The following is a 14,397-nucleotide window of genomic DNA, read 5'->3' as shown; positions in this document are numbered from 1 at the left end:
AATGTGTATAATATAATATTCAGAAGAAAAAGATACATATAAACATACATGTATATATAAGAACAACATATTCAAACAACATATTCAAAAGGAAAGGAAAACCTGAAGTGGTTTAAAATGTACCATCTATCAAACCTAGTTGCTTATCCTGCTACAAATAATACTGTAAACAATAAAAAAACAAATCTGTGCTATGTTTTTGATATTCAAAGATCAAAAACTATATTTAGAGAAAAAAATGTATTGCGGGATCTGTTTAAAAACACAGGGGTTGATTTACTAAAATGGGTGCATATGTATATAAGTATATATGTATATATAGCGAATCAGCTTCTAACTTTAGCTTGTTCAATTAAGCTTTGACAAAACAAAATGGAATTTGATTGGTTTATGTGTAGAGCTGCACCAGATTTTGCACTCCCCAGTTCAACTTCACAGTGACAATCATTACAACATCCTAAATAAATACAAATTTAAACACACACATGTATAATTTGTACATTTTCCCCAAGTAATAAAGTGCCATGAAAGTACAAAAACTGTGAAAACAAGTGAAAGTTTTCAACTGGAGAAAAATTAGCTTCAGCACATCAAGCAGAGGCTGAGCTTAGCGGTAACGTGAGCTTACCGGTGACACCTCCACTCGATCAAGTGGCGGTTTCTGTAATCTGATTTGAATTTTGCCTTTTGTTCGCGAGTATTTACTTTTATTTTAATAAAAAGCTGTCCCGAGTTACTGCATTATGGAGTTCCTCTTGCATTTCCCCTGTATGCGCTATTGAGCTATAGTGCAAGTCGCCACTGATGTATGAATTTAGGACAGAGCCACCTACCTATCAGTGTTTTGAGTCTTTCCCTATAGGGTTTTATTAGACCTTTTATACAGTGAGGTATAGGCTTCTAGTAAGCAGCTTGGTGTCTAAGTGTTGGGACACTGGAGTTGTTGGTGGCATAGATAGAGCACTGAAGCAACTTTTTGTCAGGCTGAAGACTTTCATTTAATTTTTATATTTCTTCGCAGATATATACTTACAAAGTAGCTGTCTTTTATATAACCAAAATCCGATTCTGTAATTTAGGGTTTTTGTGCAAGATTTGCAGCGATGTTTGCAACAAATTTCTGGTAATAGTAAATAAAGATCATTTAGATTAAATAGTAATAGTTTAGGTCAAATCAAAAACAGACAATGTGACAGACAAATAAATATCTCATGAAATCTCTTTTTCTATCTTTAAATATGTTGTATGCTGAAAAGAGCTCTACACAACAGTTCACTTTGCAATTACTCTTAACATATTCACCGATTCAGAGGGTCAAGCTGTCACAAAATATTAAATGTTTTTTTTTTTTTGCTTTCTTCTTACCTGCAAAGTAAAGGCATAATGTGCTAGTATGCATTGCATACTAGCACATTATGTGAAACTTACCCTCAAACGAAACCAGCCCGCATCCTCCCCGCTGAAGGCCGCATCCATCTTTGCCTGTCTTCCTTCCACGGACTCCAGCTCTGTGACTGGCTGGGGCCATGTGACATCACTCCTGCGCAGGAGCCTCTGGTCATGGCACAGGGCTCTGCTGAAACGTCACAAGCGGCCATTCCTTAAGAGCGCTGATAAAGTAATCGGCGCAGTATACAGTAAATATCTTCTAAACGGTGCAAGTTTAGGAGACATTTACAGTACCTGTAGGTAAGGCTTATTATATGCTTATAGGTGTAAACATTAGAGGGAAGTTTACTTCCTCTTTAATGATTCCCCTGAAAAGTTATTTAAATCTGACCATGCATGGAGTGAAAAACTGTCACAATAGATTAGTGATTATATGTAGGTAATTTTTCAGAGTCATTTGCATGTTCTCCTATACATTTGCATGTACAGGCAGTCCCTGACTTACATACAACTCAAATGAAGGGAGACAACATGAAATCTACCCCTAGGAAGGGGAATTCACTCCTGTAATGCCCTATACACATGATCGGACATTCCGATGACAAAATCCATTGGATTTTTTCAGACGGATTTTGGCCCAAACTTGTCTTGCATACACACGGTTGCACAAAGTTGTTGGAAAATCTGATCGTTCAGAACGAGGTGAAACACGTACGACGGGACTATAAAGGGGACAGTAGCTAATAGCTTTCATCTCGTAATTTATTCTGAGCATGCATGGCACTTTGTCCATCAGAAATTGCCTACACACGATCGGAATTAAAACAATTGGATTTTGTTGTCGGAAAATTTGAGATCCAGATCTCAAACTTTGTGTTGGAAATTCCAATGGAAAAAGTCAGATGGAGCCACACACAATGGTCCACTGAAGGTTTATCACCAATCCTTGTTTCCATTGGTTTTACCACAATGTAGGAATCTGACAAGTTTTTTTTTAAGCCAGTATGAGCTAACTCTTTTACTATATTTACTGTTACTGATTGAAGAATATGTATAACCTAATAACAGTTCAGAGAGCAAGAAAACATAACTGTTTTTCTTTGGAAAGCCTGCTGTGCCTAATGGTAATTCTACATGATTTTAACATTTGCTTCAGACAACTTTGACGTTCTTATATTATAATGCCTATCAAGACTCTAGATTCATACTTTAACTTGACCTTCTTTAAGAATAGTTCATAAAGGTTTAAGCTTTGGTCTCCTGGGTCACAGCCAGGCTTCAGATGCTAGTGAAGCAGTTAAAACAATAAAAAGCAGTAGTATCTTACCAGCACTTTATCCACATCAGCAATCACTGCTTCCTATGAATAAGAGAACATAAAATCGTAAAGAGTATTCCAATTGGTGTGGTTTATAAGCAACAAACATGTTTAAAATGTTTAGTCTTCTACACCTTATGTGAGTGTTTTGGCTGTTGGGAGCAAAATCTGGAACCTGGCCAGGAAAAGTGAATTGAAAGGAGATGCTGGGGAGGGTTCAGGTCACTTATAAGGGTTATATGACCCAGGAAAACTGTAAAAACTCTATAACCATATTTAGATATGTTATATGTGTTAACGTCTTACCATAGTGCTATGTTTTTGCTCCATGAATGCCTACCATCTAATATATCATAAATAGGGTCATATTATCCTAATAACAGCAGTAAATTGAAGGGTTTTTGTTTTTAGGGAAAGGGTGGGACTTAGGCATGGCGATGGGAAAACATATTTCTGTAATACAAGGTAGAAAAAATGATTTTTGAATTTAAAAGAATTGTTCAACCTAAATATAACAGTTGTCTTACCATCACTCCACATGCAGTATTTTGGAGACTGGTGATCAGGTTCTGGTCATTCTAAGGAAAAAAAAAGTTATTATTTATATAGTTGAGTCTAATTGCCACATTTAAAAAAACTGTAATGGAATTTTAGGAGGTAAAACAGACGCAGACTTACCGTACTATAGTTTTAAAATGAAAAATTAATGAATTGTACAGGGTTTGTTTACTGGGTGATAAAAGACTGAAGGACAAGTTGATCTTTAATCACTTGCCGACCGTATAACTTGCATATATGGCAATTTTTATTTTATTTTTTTATTTACATCACAAAAAATTAAAAACCGATTGGTGATCAAATACCATCAAATAAAAGCTCTATTTGTGTGAAAAATAAAATAAAAATTTATTTTTGGTATAAAATTACATGACCGTGCAATCATCAGTTAAAGTAGTGCTTCGCCGAATATCAAAAAATGGCCTGATCGGGAAAGAGGGTAAATCCTTCCAGAGGGCAAGTGGTCAGAGAGAACCCCTAAACACACAAATATAGAAGCTACAATTGCTGACTTGTTTGACTTACGTATAAGCCAATATCATCAAAATAAAGCTGTATTTTTCCACCAACTCCCTTCTCAATATAACTTTCACTTTTGCTATCAAAAGTAGTGACAAACAAAAATAAAAGCTGTTTGGAGGGTTGCACCAGATCTTGCACTCTACAGTTTATGTAAATCAGCCCCTTTGTTTTTTTTAAGTGAAATGTTACAATTGTTCTGATCCATATGGAGCAGCTGGGGAACCTGATTAATAGGGAATTACCAATTCACCAATAATGTTAAATTCAAACTCCAGGCAAAACTTGATACCATTTCCATTCCCATTGTAGAGGTCTTCTGTCACTTCCTGCCCATATTATACCCTGTTTCTGAGGGTGAAGATTAATGAGGACACATACAGCAATAAAATCCTGACAGAGGTTCTAATTCAACACCCCCACCCTCCATGCTTCTTGTACAACACTAAAACAAAAAAATGATTTTGGCTGGATTTGAGTATTACATAGAACAAGTAGCAATATAACTTACCACTATATCATCCAAGAATGGGATTTCGTTCTATATAAAGAGAAAATTACATATTATGACTAAGCATAGCTTCAATAACGTGCATTTTCAGTTTTGCAGAAACAAACTACAGTCCATTTAACATGGTTCTTATAGATCATGTTCACATCTGTACATTTTATGAAAAGGGCCAGGGACTTTTTTTGTGGTTTTTGGTTCCATAGACTTCAATGGATCAAAATCGTGTATTAAAAAATGCAAAAATGCACCTGGAATATGCAAACTGAAACCTGCATAGGTGTGAATCAGGCCTTAGTTCTTAGTCTGATTCAATACAGCATTTATAACTGTTCTTTTCCCATAGTACAATACTTTACAACCCAAGAAATTTATGTTGCATATCAATATGATTCAATAAGACTTTTTTTTTCAAGCAGAAGCCTACACGAAACATGGGATAAAAATCCTGAAAGACGCATGGATCTTTAATTCACATTGCTAAACTAACGGTCCGGTATGTTGGCACAGCTTGTTCAAGCACACTAAGTTGCTGTTGGTCAAAATGGCACCATCATTAAAAAATAATTCCTGACATTATTTTCTCAAATTTTTTCTGTCTTTTATGCATTTTTACATGTGTTACACATCTATGTATAGATGTATGTTTTGATTTATGGATATACAATTACTAATTTGTGTTTTGTTTGTATATGTCACATACTGTTTGAATCAAACATGGATTCTGAAGCTCTGAAGAAGCCGCTAGTGCTGCGAAACATGTAGGTGAATCCTGTGTGGTACATGCTCAAACATGGTTCTTAATATTTATCTATCTATCACTTTTGTATGTCTATGTGGGCCTATGTTTGCCCATACTGTCCTATGTGATGTGTCTTTTATATGTCAATAAAAACATTTATTTTTTATATTTAAGGTATGCACTTTTTGCTATATATTTTGACTTATCTAGGGAACTATCATTTATACGCCCATCTCTCAATTATGGTTTTTCTTGTAGTTTTCCAACTAATTGGGCTGGTTATTCCCATGATAGAAGGCTGGTTTAGCAGTGTGATAGGTTCCTATCTTATACCATTACTACCATCTTCTATACTTTTATATACAACTATGGATTATATACAACTAGGGATATACAACTATGGATTGAATAAAAAAATTTAAAAAAATTCTTACCACAATTTTGACCACCTTGGCGATAATGCTGTCCTAAAATAGAAGAAATGAAATGCATGTTTTGCAGAACAGCAAGAATTGCTTATTTGTTTAAAATATCAGTGTAAAAATATTAGCAAAGGTTTAGGGTTAAGAACTTAAAGGGACCAGTAACAGACATAAATATAGAAAAATGAAGATTTCCATCCTCACCCCTTCTAGGTTCTCTTTCTGTCTGCAATAAGCCTGTTTATTTTTTTATTTTTTCATTATGGTCAGAATTGATTTCCTTTTCATTGATTGAAACAAAGAAATCACAAATCATTTGTTTTGCATTCTATCATTCTATTTTTAATAAATGTAGTCAATGTACAATGCATAAACAGTTAATATCAAATGTGTAGGTCGTTTAGGGAGTAAGCACAGGTTATTTTATTACACCATTACAACTTTTTTATTTTTATTATTATTATTTTTTTAATTCAATGCTTTTACTGTGTTCTTCAGCATGTTATGACACATTGCAACATGTTGAAGGGCACTGCGCATAAATGATGCATGTTCTATTTTTTTAATGCACATCAAACAATGCAGCTATTCGTTTGCTTATTCTTGTATTGGGACTGCATTGGCGAATGCAACCCAACAATAAAGGTGTGAAGGCACCTGAACACTGATTTTCTGAATAGCAGAGGTTTTTGTGAAATTTATCAGTCATTTTTTAATGTGAATTTTTACAGGTTATACTGTGAATGGAGAATTAGGTGGAGCCACCAAGATACATTTTTCAGTATATTGTAGAGGCAGTTTTCAGGCATTTTAGCGCTAGAAATAGCGCATGTAAAGTGCCTTTTGTCACTTTTGTTGCCAGCAGTTTAGACATTAATGGCTGTATGTTGAGTTATTTTGAGGGGACAGCAAATGTACACTGTTATACAAGCTGTACACTCACTACTTTACATTGTAGCAAAGCATAATTTCTTTAATGTTGTCACATGAAAAGATATAATAAAATATTTACAAAAATGTGAGGGGTGTACTCACTTTTGTGAGATACTGTCTATATCACAGGTCTTGCAGAGGAGGAAGCTCAAATACAACAGTGTCTTTATTGTTAACGTTTCGATGAAGCTTAGTCTATGTTTCTCAAGATGGACTGAGCTTCATCGAAACGTTGACTGATCTTCCTCCTCTGCAAGACTTGTAAAGTTCCCCCTAAACCAGTTTTTGATTTATATGGATTGCTTTGTGGGTGAGCACCTGGGCATTCACTTCAAGCATAGAATGCCATGGAACTGTATAACAATAGAACAGTATACATATATACACACAAAAACGCACAATATGGAAACTTGTTCACTAAGGCTGCTTTCACACTAGGGCAGGGGTCGGTTAGCGGTAAAGCGCCGCTAGTTTTAGCAGCGCTTTACCATCATTTTAGCTGCACTTTTTGGCTGCTAGCGGGGCATACAACACCGCCCCAAAGAAGCTGCTTGCAGGACTTTTTATCCCGTCCCGCAATCGCACCACCCCAGTGTGAAAACACTCGGGCTTTCACACTGGGGAGGCATGAGAGGCGCTTTTCAGGTGCTTTATAGGTGCTATTTTTGGTGCTAAAACACTTGAAAAGTACCTCATTGTGAAAGGAGTCTCAGAGAATATGAGAGACAGTAATAATTAAAACACATACCTCAAGCTAGAGGTTTTTTTTGTTAGATGGTAAGTTGTCCGTTTTTACTAACATTCTTTGCAATTGCTCACAAACAAAAAAACTTCTACTTCAAAGATCCTACATGACCTTTCCCTTCTAGTTGTAAGCTAATTTATAGAAGCATACTGAGCCAGAAATTTGGAAGAGATGGCTTTTTCCCTTTAGCTCCTAGACTGCAGACATACAACTTTAATGTACAGGCTCATGCACATGGATGGTTTGCAGTGCAAATCTGTTCTACTGTAAAAAACCCTGATGTTTTTCCATGCCTGTGGCACCAACAGCCAGCTATAGAAGTAAATGGCTTCATGCCAAACTGGCTTCATTAGCCTAAATATGATAAAATAGCTAATGTGTTTTGCTTGTACAATTAATCTTTGAATGTTCCTTGTTAAACTAGGAATCAAAATAAATCCATCAATATGGATCCAGGAAGATACTGTATAGAAGGTGTATAATGTCTTACCAAATATCCAAACAGAACAGTTGCAACATCGTCTCCAATTGTCTCAGCATTCTGAAGTGTGACTGTCTACAAAAGAAAAATTAAAATTAGGTTGTATCAAATACAATTTACCGTTGCTTGCTGTTATTTATTTTGTTGAATCATACTTAACTAGGTGAATGCAGCATTGGTCCGATGCTGTATCTGTCCCCCTCCAGATCTGAAACTGAGCGACCAAACACCACTGATCGATCGGTTCTCAGGGCTCCCTGTCAGCCACTGGCTCTCAGCTCTGCCCCTTGCAATCACTGAAGCGCTGGGTTGTGGGGGGACAGAAGCATCCGGCTCAAGCTCTAAGTGGCCCGCTGAGAGGCTGAGCCGGGTACCTGTCCAGTCATATGGGCAGATACCAACTTCATTGTGTGATCTTGTCCCAGCCTGGACTGTCTCTGTTGACATCAGCCGACAGCGAGCTTCAGTCTACTGTCTGCTAAAAATGGGCACAGGAGAGCAGAACGAACAGCTTTGGCTATACTTCTCCTTTAACTCTTTATCTAACTGTTTATTTTATGTAGGATTACTGCACAGGGGGTTTTAAGCTTAAAAAAATTACTGTACAATTATTTAGCTTTTTTTCATCTTACTTACAGAAAAAATTAAATAAAAAAGTGAATATCATATCACTATTCTGCTGCTCTTTCTTCTCTTTACTGGCAACTTGGACATAAGGAACCGATGATCACCTCTATACAGAAAAAGTGCAGAACAAGGCATGGCAAGTCAATATAATGGGGAAAAGATCAGTTGCAGAGGGACCAAAAGAAATACTTGTGACTGGCCCTCTGCCTGCAGTTGTGGAGACAGTTTGCAGAGTTCAGTTTCCTTTAATACTCTTTTACATAAAGCAACTTCTAATTCATACTTTTTACCAAAACACATGGTAACATGTACACCATGCTTGCATGCACCGCAGTGCCATTTATGTCAAACTTCACCCCAGCATACAGTTACAGTAGCAGGCAAAGAACCCACACTGCATTGCTGTGCGCACCTTAAAGTGGAAGTATACTTCCATCTCTGGCTTTTACCTATAGGTAAGCCTATAATAAGGATTACCTATAGATAATGTAAATATCTCCTAAACGGGTACCGTTTAGGAGATATTAACTGTACATGCAGCCAGTGACATCACTGCACATATGCTCTGAAGGAACGGCCACCCGTGCCCTTTCTGCAGAACACTGTGCTGTAAACGGTGGCTCCCGCGGGCATGCATGGGAGTGATGTCATTGCGGCTCTGGCCAGTCACAGAGCTGGAGTCTGCGAACTCGGACTGGGTGAAGATGGCAGCACCTGCAGCTCTGAGATCTTGGCGCTGGAATGCTTAATTTTAAGGTGAGTTTAACATAATGTGCTAGTATGTGATACATACTAGCATACTATGACATTACCTTGCAGAATCCAAAAAAAGGAAAATGTCCAACGGTTCACAGCTGCTTTAATACACAGACAGTAATGTGTTACGGTAATGCAGGTGCATTAACACAATGAACAATGTGAAGGGGGCCTAATCTCTGCACAGAAATCTTCTACAGTCACTATTCACCACTGTAAACAAAAGCATGCATTTATGAATTTCTTTAAAGCAATCCATTGCTTCTGTTCTTAAACCAGGCAATTTGTTTTAGTTGTTAATGAAGAAACAGGACAAATAAAAGTTTGCAATGACTCTGCAATTAATTTTTGCAGTTCTAACGTAGTATATATATAAAAATATATATATATATATTAATATTTACCACTTTTGTGCCAAGAATATTGTCAATGGTGCATCCAACCTTTCCCTAAAAAGAAGAAAAAACATTTCTTTTAAATTTTTGAAACCTTTAAAATATTCTCAGACAGTATATGCCAAAATAAGATAGTAAGCTTTATATACCAGCAAGGTGTTCACTTGTTGCAAGAAAGCTTGAAAGAGGGCAGCATTTTGGCTTTTCTAGAAGAGAACAAACAGACAGCCATAGGCAATATAAACATCATGTTTGTATATATTATAATATTCAATTAACAATATTAACACATATCACAGTAGCACACATACAGTATAAACTGTATTATTTTGTACTGATATGGCGCATGTAGAGAATGTAGCCTACCATAATGTTACTTTTTAAAGCCATAAAAACAGGGTTCCATGATTTTTAGTGTCAGAGCTACAGTACAGTACCAAATAATAAAAAATAAGGGCTCCCTTATACATTCTGACTTCCAACCTAATTCTGACTCTAAGGTTGACCCTAATACTTACCCAAGCCAAGACTTAAAACTTAAGCAGATTTTTTTGAATAACCTTGTACAATGAAATTCACCTAGTATTTGTCCAACTATGCAATTTAATTAGTAGGACTTGACCTGATCCTAATACATAACCCCTAACCTCACCCAAAAGTCAAACCTTAACCTATAATGAACTTTTAATGTTAGCTATGCTTAAAATGGACCTTGCAATAAAAATACAAGGTCTTCTTGATATATTAGTGCCCCCTCCCCAATCAAAAAGTAACAAAAACACCTGTAGGGAAAAACAGTTATTAAATATACTGTACTTATTTATCCCCGGTTTCACCCACAGCACCTAAGCACGGATGATGTCACCATTTTTCTGGAAAGATCCTGAGGAAATGCTAAGTACCCCAAATCTCACAAGACAAGAAGCCACTCCTACACTGTGATGAGGCATAATCTGAGGAAATTTTGAATACTCTGCATTTTGAATTGAACGATGGTGATGTCACCCCCTGCCGTATGTAAACTGTACCTAAGATAAGTGCATTTATTAACTTTTTACCTAAAAGGTGCTTTTTACCGTAAAGCTGTTATTAACACTGAGACCCTAGTATAAAAGCCCTAGTATAAAGGTAAAATAAAACTACAAATACAATTCAAATTCTTGTAAAGGCCCCCATATTCTCCCAAACAATTAGTAATGCACTTCTCTTGATTTACCTTGCTTCTGTCTCAAGCTGCTGAGTGCAGTAATATGCATGTGCTATTAAACTATATAGTCCTCTATGGACTTTTGGGTCAAATACAATTTTCTTTTAAACCATAAGTAATTTTACACTTTATTTTAAAGCATTCTATGATGGTGCTTGCTTATACCTGTATAAGTATACAAGAGAATACCAGGATTACTGCACAAACTGTACTAAGGATATCTTATAGAACAAAAGGGCTGATGAAACCCTGTGTTTGTATGCATTTCTCCTCTGCAAGCTTTCATTTCTTATGATTTATGTTTTAAATACTTTAATGTTTAAATTACTACTAATAGTATTCTCCCTTATATGCCTTTGTTTTACCTTGGCTACTTTGTAGTCACACAGAAGTGTAACCAGATTTTGGAGAAGAACTGGGGCATCCTCCTGAAAAAAGTAAATAAAAAGGCTTGTAAATTTGTTAAAATAAATTACATACGTTACAATATAAATTACATATCTAATTTGTGTATAGTTTTCAAAATAACACGCTATGTATTAACCTGTATAAAATACATTTGATACCCAGTATTCTATTTTTACATTTTTGATATACTGTACCAGCCAAAACACAGTATATACCATTTTGGGTGCCCATTCCCATTTTTGCAGGGCATTTTTATACAGTATGTTCATCGATAATGTTTTTTCTTTTAAAACAGCAAAATAATGGACTGTCAATGCACTCAAAAGTGTAAAAAAAAAAGAAAATATTGTGCATTGTTGTGTATTCAGTGGCCCATCGTGGGGGGCAGCCGGTGCAGTCACCCTGGGACATTTAAATTACCAGTCCAGGCAAACTAAGATTTCCACGCTGCGCTCAGTAGGAGAGAGGGCACAGCTAGGAGGTTTTAGTTTACCTGCTGTTTAGCTGCTGTCACAGAGAGAGCAGGGAGAATGGAGCCAAGCATGCAGAGGAGAGCAGAGAAGTGGGCGGATCCTGATCCCTGTCTATCCTGTCCCTGGGACTGCAGGATCGTTGATATGTGAGGGATTGTGTGTATGGTGGAGGGATCAGGGGAGATCCGGCACTGTGATCAGAGTGGAAGGATGGGGGGGATCTGGGTGTGCGATCAGAGTGGAGGGATCTGATGGGGGATTTGAGGGTATGATCAGGGTGGATAAATCCGGCGTGGTATCTGGAGGTCTGATCAGAGCGTAGGGATCTGTGGGGATTTGGAGGTGTGATCAGAGTGGAAAGATGGGGGTGTTATCTGGAGGTGTGATCGAGAGTGGAGGGATGGGGTTGAGATCTTGGGGTGCGATCAGAGTGATAGGATCTGGTGGGGGATTTGAGGGTGTGAGATCCTGTGGGGTATCTGGAGGTGTGATCAGAGTGGAGGGATCTGGGGGGATTTGGAGTTGTGATCAAAGTGGAGGGATGGGGGTGGGATCTGAGGGTGTGATCAGAGTGGACAGATCTGGTGGGGGATTTGAGGGTGTGATCAGAGTGGAGAGATCCTCTGGAGGTGTGATCAGAGTGGAGAGATCTGGGGGGATTTGGAGGTGTGATTAGAGTGGAGGGATGGGGGGATCTGGAGGTGGGATCAGAATGGAGGGATTGGGGAGGGGGGATTGTGGTCAGAATGGAGGGAATATGGGGATTTGATAAGAGTGGAGAAATCTGGGGGTATGATCAGAGTGGAGGAATCTGGGGGTGTGATCAGGGTTTTGATTAGAGTGTAGGGGATCTGGGGGTGTGATCAGAGTGGGGGTATCTGGGGGTTTGAACAGGGTGGGTGTATATGGGGTGTGTGATCAGGGTGGGGTAGTCTGGGGGTGTGTGATCAGAGTGGGGGTATCTAAGGGATGTGAACAGAGTGTGGTGGGGTATCTGGGGGTGTGATCAGGGTGGGAGTATCTAAAAGTCCATGGGTTAGGGAGCGCAAATTATTTGCCTTTCCCCAGCCACTGACGGCCAACTCTACAACAGTGTTTGTATAGCAGTGCAAGGTGCTTTACTTTAGTGAGTTGGGGTGCCTTTCAAAATGAATAGCACTGCAAGGTAACAACACACTGAACATGCATTTTTGCATGTTATGTCGTGCATTAATGCACATTGCATTAGGGCAGCCCAATAAAATAACAGGCTGCCAATGCACCGATGTGTCAAATATCATACATGTCCTATTTCTTCTAATGCACAACAATGGTGCGTTATGACTCTTTGAAACAAAGGTGTGTTTCCTTATTGCATTGGGGTGCTGTTCACAATGAGTAGTACCTCAGTACTGCATTCGTTACTGCAACACAAAGATGTAAATGGACTCTCTTTGTTTTGGTTGGGGCTTATAATCAATAAAGTATTTATAAAACACAAAAATATTCTTGTCAAATAATCCTAATCCCTGCAACACTGACGATTCTACCTTGTGTAAAATAAATATATGTTAATTATCAGCAATAAATAGGAAGTTAAGGAGCACACACTATACCTTTTTTTCTATACTTTTTTTGTTACTGCACTGAACTACAACTGAAAGAATTTCTCTTAGGGAAAGAAGAGAGCTCTGCATACCTGCTCTTACTTTTTGGGGCAGGCTGATATCTATGTCTATACCTGCAATTCATACTCACTTTCTTTGACTGGCAAGGCAGCCTATAGAGGGTGGCCATTATTGAAGCCATGATCTGACCACTTTGAGGGAGGTCAAGCTGTTCACAAACTTTCAATTCTGGCTTGTAAAGTTTGCCCCTTTAGGTTAATAAAAAAAAGAATGAGAGAGGAGTTGGTGGTGCCACTTATCTTTGGGGAGAGATTGAGACAGGTTTTTTACTCTGTCTAATGACTGTTCCCTCTGAGATCATTTAGGTGCTAGCCTCCCCCTCTATATGAGATCTTTATCAAATTAAGCCATTTTTATCATCTTTTATGTATGAGCTAGTTAAGTGCTGGGGTAATGAAAAAAATGATTTTAGAATGTTTGCTGAGATAACCACACAGCTACAATGCTAACCTTTAGCAGTTTACCAAACATGTTTTATTTTTGTACTGTAAGTGTGGAGGCCTACCTGGAACAGCTGGACAAGGCAATTTGGCTCAGAGACTGCTGCAGCATCTGGATTAATGAAAATAACGATGAACATAGTAAGCTTATACTAACATTGTCATGCTTTAACATAATAATACAGTTCAAATATTATTTATATTATTCAATATATTGTCAAAAATACCAAATCTTATACTAGCACAGTGGCGATAAGGGTGTCTAACAACTCAATTTGACCCACAGCATTGTAATAGTCTAGCACTTACGTGCAAAGATATTTTATATAAAATATAAACACAGTTTTATCTACCAAGATATTTGTCCACAGAGTGACAAGTAGTTAAATTCCCATTCCTTATAAAAAGATGTACTTACCATAGGAACTGCATAGAGCAGCTAGTATAAAGACGACTGCAATTTTCATGTTGTGGATAGAACAGTGTCACTCTCCAAAGGGAACTGTAGAGAATAGTAAAAGTACTGTTCAGGAACCCTTTTTATATAATACAAAGCACAGAGGTCACAACAGGTTTCTGTGCCAGCTGTACTAGTGGTCAGTGGAAAAGCACACTTACGCAAAGATATTTATCTACACTATATTCTGAGCTGGCACTTTTGACAAAGCCAAGCCATTAATGTCAATAGTACTACAATAAATTAATGTCAATTATCTTAACTTTGATCTATAAATCTTTGCCTTCTCAAGAGTGTGTGTTTCATTTTAATCATAAAGCTATGGTTATCTCAATTCACTAACCTTGTTATA

At 37.5% G+C, this 14,397-nt stretch overlaps 1 protein-coding gene across 1 annotated transcript; it reads right to left on the bottom strand.

Annotated features, from left to right (window-relative positions):
• Window positions 1-1,033: 1,033 nt before the first annotated feature.
• Window positions 1,034-14,099, bottom strand: LOC143960898 (uncharacterized). The gene is made up of 11 exons (XM_077469891.1): window positions 14,007-14,099; window positions 13,654-13,700; window positions 10,966-11,028; window positions 9,543-9,599; window positions 9,403-9,447; window positions 7,625-7,690; window positions 5,469-5,501; window positions 4,296-4,325; window positions 3,235-3,285; window positions 2,717-2,749; window positions 1,034-1,120 (listed from the first exon to the last, which is right to left on the bottom strand). Exons 1-11 carry the CDS (start codon window positions 14,053-14,055, stop codon window positions 1,076-1,078), a joined length of 519 nt encoding a protein of 172 aa, XP_077326017.1. The 5' UTR covers window positions 14,056-14,099; the 3' UTR covers window positions 1,034-1,075.
• Between the last annotated feature and the right edge of the window lie 298 nt (window positions 14,100-14,397).

This window comes from Lithobates pipiens, unplaced genomic scaffold (genome assembly GCF_037356315.1).
Source record: "Lithobates pipiens isolate NorthernLeopardFrog02 unplaced genomic scaffold, aLitPip1_a1.2 Scaffold_8, whole genome shotgun sequence".
NCBI classification, from domain to species: Eukaryota; Metazoa; Chordata; class Amphibia; order Anura; family Ranidae; genus Lithobates; species Lithobates pipiens.
This window is presented reverse-complemented; position numbering and strand designations above follow the sequence as displayed.